The sequence below is a fragment of the Belonocnema kinseyi genome, chromosome 2 (genome assembly GCF_010883055.1).
Source record: "Belonocnema kinseyi isolate 2016_QV_RU_SX_M_011 chromosome 2, B_treatae_v1, whole genome shotgun sequence".
Taxonomy (NCBI): domain Eukaryota; kingdom Metazoa; phylum Arthropoda; class Insecta; order Hymenoptera; family Cynipidae; genus Belonocnema; species Belonocnema kinseyi.
The window spans coordinates 112,903,991-112,910,511 of NC_046658.1; the positions used below are offsets into that span (position 1 = coordinate 112,903,991).

General features: G+C 32.2%; 1 protein-coding gene across 1 annotated transcript in view; it reads left to right on the top strand.

Moving 5' to 3' along the window:
- Positions 1-6,521, top strand: part of LOC117182945 (dynein heavy chain 7, axonemal) — a 51,054-nt gene that overhangs the window by 38,543 nt on the left and 5,990 nt on the right. The window contains exons 29-30 of the mRNA XM_033376062.1: positions 3,169-3,409; positions 3,492-3,781. Of these exons, the coding sequence (XP_033231953.1) occupies positions 3,169-3,409; positions 3,492-3,781 (531 nt within the window). The remainder of the gene's footprint in view (positions 1-3,168; positions 3,410-3,491; positions 3,782-6,521) is intronic.

Sequence of the window (6,521 nt, forward strand, 5' to 3'; positions counted from 1 at the left end):
TTAATTAAGTCTTTCATCCATTCACATTTCTTCCAATAAAAATACAATAATTTTGATATTGTTTCGTTCTAAAATTTACGAAAAAAAATTTCGAGATTATTTTTGTGTTTTTTCAGAAAAATACAAATTTTGTTGTAAAAAATAGATAGAAGTAATTCCCTCTAAAACCCCAAACGTTTAAAAAATGAGTGATTTCAAATAAATATGTGGATTATTTTAGTATTTACGACAACGTTTTTTCAAAGAGTTTTAAACCATTTACCCAACAACAAAAATTGTGGAAAAATCATCAAAGTAAGCAATAACATGATTTTACTTTTTACGTCGCTCTATTTCAGCTATAGATTCTGAAAATACTAAGAAAATTACTTCATCCTGTGTTGATTTTATTCAGAATTTAGATAGCGTTAAACCTGTACATAGAAACCCTATTGAAATCTATGACGTCGCAAACGACGTAAAAAAATATGATGCAAAATAAGTCAGAAGCCACGTCATAAATTTCGCTGAAAAAGGCGTGGGATCCGGCTTCGAAAACAACGCCGGAAATTGCTATAGCATATTTTACTTAGCTTAGCGATTTTAGTTCATTTAGTTAGTTTCGTTAGTTTAGTAAGTTTAGTTAGTTTAGTTAGTTTAGTTAGTTTAGTTAACTTAGTTTAGTTAGTTTAGTTAGTTTAGTTAGTTTAGTCAGTTTAGTCAGTTTAGTCAGTTTAGTCAGTTCAGTTAGTTCAGTTAGTTCAGTTAGTTCAGTTAGTTCAGTTAGTTTAGTTCGTTTAGACAGTTTAGTCAGTTTAGTCAGTTCAGTCAGTTCAGTCAGTTTAGTCAGTTCAGTCAGTTCAGTCAGTTTAGTCAGTTCAGTCAGTTCAGTTAGTTCAGTTAGTTCAGTCAGTTCAGTTAGTTCAGTTAGTTCAGTTAGTTCAGTTAGTTCAGTTAGTTTAGTTAGTTTAGTTAGTTTAGTTAGTTTAGTAAGTTTAGTTAGTTTAGTTAGTTTATTTAGTTTATTTAGTTTAGTTAGTTTAGTTAGTTTAGTTAGTTTAGTAAGTTTAGTAAGTTTAGTTAGTTTAGTCAGTTTAGTCAGTTTAGTCAGTTTAGTCAGTTTAGTCAGTTCAGTCAGTTTAGTCATTTCAGTCAGTTCAGTCAGTTTAGTCAGTTCAGTCAGTTCAGTTAGTTCAGTTAGTTCAGTCAGTTCAGTTAGTTCAGTCAGTTCAGTTAGTTCAGTTAGTTCAGTCAGTTCAGTTAGTTCAGTTAGTTCAGTTAGTTCAGTTAGTTCAGTTAGTTTAGTTAGTTTAGTTAGTTTAGTTAGTTTAGTAAGTTTAGTTAGTTTAGTTAGTTTATTTAGTTTAGTTAGTTTAGTTAGTTTAGTTAGTTTAGTAAGTTTAGTAAGTTTAGTTAGTTTAGTCAGTTTAGTCAGTTTAGTCAGTTTAGTCAGTTTAGTCAGTTCAGTCAGTTTAGTCAGTTCAGTCAGTTCAGTCAGTTTAGTCAGTTCAGTCAGTTCAGTTAGTTCAGTTAGTTCAGTCAGTTCAGTCAGTTCAGTTAGTTCAGTTAGTTCAGTTAGTTCAGTTAGTTCAGTTAGTTCAGTTAGTTTAGTTAGTTTATTTAGTTTAGTTAGTTTAGTTAGTTTAGTTAGTTTAGTCAGTTTAGTCAGTTCAGTCAGTTCAGTCAGTTTAGTAAGTTTAGTTAGTTTAGTTAGTTTAGTTAGTTTAGTTAGTTTAGTTAGTTTAGTTAGTTTAGTTAGTTTAGTTAGTTTAGTCAGTTCAGTCAGTTCAGTCAGTTCAGTCAGTTCAGTCAGTTCAGTCAGTTCAGTCAGTTCAGTCAGTTCAGTCAGTTCAGTCAGTTCAGTCAGTTCAGTCAGTTCAGTCAGTTCAGTCAGTTCAGTCAGTTCTGTCAGTTCAGTCAGTTCAGTCAGTTCAGTCAGTTTAGTTAGTTTAGTTAGTTTAGTTAGTTTAGTTAGTTTAGTTAGTTTAGTCAGTTTAGTTAGTTTAGTTAGTTTTGTTATTTTTATCCAGCAGTCTCCCTAGCTAGGCTTTGGAGAGGGACGGAAAATTTCGAAGGGTTGGGGAGGGGGCTAAGCGCAGCCTCTATGACCTTATACAGATTCAATGCGCTAGCTTGGTGTGTTATTCAAGTGCTTGTGTGTGTATGTTTATTACTCGAAATCGACTAATGACCACCGAGCGATAGTCCCCTCGACATGGAACCTTTACGCAAGGAGATCGTTCTTTTCCGAGTATTCTCAAAGTCGACTATACTATCCCAAGAATAGTTCCCTCCACGTGGAGCCTCTTTCAGGGGAGGTAACAAGCTTCTTTTGAGGGGAACTATACTTTAAGGTGAGTTCCAAACCACCAAGCCCTGGTAGAAGTGAATAGAAAAATTTCCAATGGTGCCGGAACAGGGATCGCACCCCAGTCCTCCTGTTCGGAAACCTGATGTGCCACCAAAGATCTAAAATTTGGTGTGAATAGTTTATTTTTTATTTTTATTAAAAACAATCTCTAATTTCAAATAAAAGTTCCTAGAAATCTGTGAACTTATAAGCATGAAATTCATAAGCATAATTATTACGAACATAGTTTTCTGCATAATTGGCTAATTACTTTATTATAATATATAAAATTTTGAATACACGATTTTTGCAAAGCTTACTTTATCAAAAGTACGAATTGTTCAAAGAAGAGAATTGTACGCATTCGGGCAATAAAGTGATGAGCCATTTACGCAGAGAAATAAATGACTATGCGAGTTTATGAATATTATTTTTATTTTTGCAGGTTTCTAATAAGTTTATTTGTGAAATCTGTGGACCATTTTTTAAATAATAAATTAACTATTTATAAAAAATCTTTTCCTGAGGTACGATGTATAGAAAATTACGTGCGATCCTACCTCATTTCTGACGTAGTGTTCTACGTAATTTCCGAAGTAGTTTCCTACGTAATTTCCGACGTGGTTTTCTCTGTAATTTCCGACGTATTTTCTGCGCAATTTCCGACGTAGTTTCCTACGAACTTTACGACTCCAGGATTTTCAATATGGAATACATTTCCTAACTCAGAATTAATAAAATTAACCAATTTTGAATGCTAAAAAATGAATACCCACATATTAAATGTGTGTTCCATTTTGTTTACCGATTCAAATCCTTAATTCATTTTTAAATTACAGGATCCTATATGTGATCCAGAATTCTTTGAAAAATCAAAGCAGTCTAATCACTTCAAGAAATTGATCTTCTCACTGTGCTTTTTCCATGCAATTGTACAAGAGCGTCGCAAGTTTGGTCCCCTTGGTTGGAATAATCCCTACGAGTTTAACGAGACTGATTTGCGAATTAGCGTACTTCAATTAAAAATTTTTTTGGATCAATACGAGGATGTTCAGTTCGAGGCGCTAAAGTATCTCACAGGTTGGATAAATGCACACTGATTTTATAACATCAAAGCTGAAGCTCTGAACTGGATAAATCAATTTCATTTTAATTTGTGAAGGCGAATGCAATTATGGTGGTCGCGTAACCGATGAATGGGATCGACGGACTTTAAATACGATCCTGGCTAAATTCTATAACGAGGACGTGATTACCATTAATGAGTGTCCCTTTGATGAAAGTGGAATTTACTATGTGCCCCAGGTGACAGTCTATGCACAGTTTTTGGAATATATGCAGTCCCTGCCTATGATAACTGACCCTGGGGTGTTCGGGATGAATGAAAATGCTGATATTATCAAGGATCAGCAGGAGACTGAATTGATAATGACATCTACTTTACTCACACAGGTTTTTTTTCATCAAAATTTTAATATTATTTTGGTGCCGTTTAAAAACTACATCATACTGTCAGAGAGGGGGGGGGGGGCTGTAGGCTGTATGAGGATTTGTCACGTAGGTGTTATAGCATACTTTTACAAATAAAGCATTCACATACAGGCGTCACATCCTTTCCCATATTCCTCTATTCCCCTCTTTGTCCTTTATTTAAAGAATTTCTTTACCCCTGTTATATTAAATGTGAACCGTATTAATAGAACCCGATAAGAAATTCTATTAATTTTTCGTTGAAAGTTAAGACTTTTTTTATGTAAAAGTCTACTATTACATTTCTGTTTCAGAATTTATATCTTTTTTAAAAATGTTTTATTATTTGGTTGAACATCTGATTGTTTTAATGAAAAATAGTTTTTTTATTTAAAAATTAATTTACCTAACTGAGAATTTAGCGAATCCATTTTTCTTTAAAAATTAAACTGATTGGTTGAAAGTTCAATTCCTTTATTAAATGGTAAAACTAAATGGCTTGAAAATTTAAGAAATTTGAATTAGATTAAAATCAGATTCAAAATTCTATTTAACGTCCAATATTCAACTAATGTATAGAATTCCTGAAAATAAAACCGAAAATCCAACGACAAATTTGGGCAACCACTATTAAATGCTCCTATTGTAATTTGAATAAATAGGATCTCTTTTTGAAAAAAAAAATTTCCAACAAAGTCTTTGAACAAAAATGAAAAAGAGAAAAAAAATGAGAAGGCAACCAACCAAATCTCCTTGCTTCTCTTTTGTATTCTTTCGTCATTTTTTATATTATTATCAACTCACAATAAAAGAAAATTCATAGTATTCACCAACGTTTCGGTACTCATACAGCACCCTTATCAAGATAAGACAAATGTGTGCAGATAGGAACAGCGACGAAACATCGATGCTCTAACTTATCCTTCTTTTTCAAATTGCAATAGGATCTTTTTATGGTGCTTGTCCAAGTTTGGTCGTTGGATTCTTGGTTTTATTTTCAGAAATTCTATATACTTTTCTATTCATTTTTTTTGTTCGTTAAAATTTAATTTTTTTAAACTAACCATTTAACTGTTATATTTTTGGTTAAAAAATTATATTTTGTAGTTGAAAATGCATGTATTTTATTGGTTGAACTTGGTTCAAACTTGAAATACTTAATTAAAACTTTTTTTTATTATTTGAGGATTTATCTCTGAAAATTTAAATATTCCATTTTTGATGGAAAATTCAGTATTTGTAGTTTAAAAATAAACCATTTGGTTAGAAAATTCAACTTTTTGTTAAAATTTTGTCTTCTTGGGCTGCAAAGTCTACTATTTTTGTAGAAAATTCAAGCGTTTCGTTGAAAATTAACTTTTTGGTTGAAAATTTAACTTTTTATAAGAAAATTCGCCTTCTTTGTTTAAAATTCAACAATATTTTATATATTTTTCCCCCTCTTTACTAAAAGTTTTCCCTGATTAAAAAACCAAAGCTTGTTAAAAATTCTTATATTTTAGTAGAATTTTTTTTCTTGTTTAAAAATGCAAATGTTTTGTTAAAAATTATTGTTTTGGTTGAGGATTCAACTATTTTGTTGAAAACTCGTATTTTTTGGCTCAATTCAACTGTTTTAAAATAAAAATTAGTATCTTTTGATTGAAATATCAATTATGTCTGAACAGTGTACGAGACTGGTGTATCCTTATGTGTATCGAGCCGCTGAATCCGAATGCGACCTCAGAATTGAGATTTAACGGTAAAATTTTCCCCTCGTCTAGGGAAAAATTAAAAAATCTAGGGAATTCTGAAATCTGCGAAGGAGATAATTGTTAAAGAAGAATGTCTGTACTTTGCAGCTAATAAATGCACGTTTCTGCATTTTAAACAGCTGAAACCAAATCCGACTTTTGAAACTCCCCCAGGCGTAAGATTTTTTCCCTAGCCTAGGAGAAAAACTTAATATGAAGAAAATTCTGGAACCTGCCTATATCATATTTGTACTATGACAAGGTGATAGAACCTTTATGTTAATTAAATAGCTGAATTCAAATTTGGCTTCAAAATCAATCTGTAGGTCGTTGTATTTCCTCTAGATTAGAAGAAATAGTAGGCAATTGAGAAAAACTGACGGTTTTACTATTTCTTGTAGGCTAGGAAAAAATTGTGGTAAATGTACGCTGCATAAAACCTAAGGCTCCCGAATAAAAATGCTTCGACTTGAGTTCGACTTGAACTGCCCCCAATAAACACATGCTGAATTCGAAAAGGTCGACTTCAACATGTTTTAGTTTTGAGACGGAGCCAGACTTCAATTTATGTTTTGGAGACAAGTTTCTATGTCTTAAAGACATACATTTATCCCTTGAGTCAAATTTTTATGACTCCAACACGAGCGGTTTATAACTTCCAGTTTATACCTGTCTTAACAAAAAGGGTCATTCTCCCGAGTAAAAATGCTTCGACTTTAGTTCGACTTGAATTGCCCGCAATCAAGACATGCTGAAGTCGAAAAGTTCAACTTGAGCATGTCTCAGTTTTGAGACGGAGCCAGACTTCAATTTATGTCTCGGAGACAAGTTTTTATGTCTTGAAGACATAATTGTATCTCTTGAGTCGTATTTTTATGACTCCAAAACGTGCGGTTTATAACTTCAAGCGTATACGTGCCCTAACAAAAAGGTTATTTTTACAGTCATAAGAGCTAATCTTTGTTAATGGTTAAACAATCTTGTATATT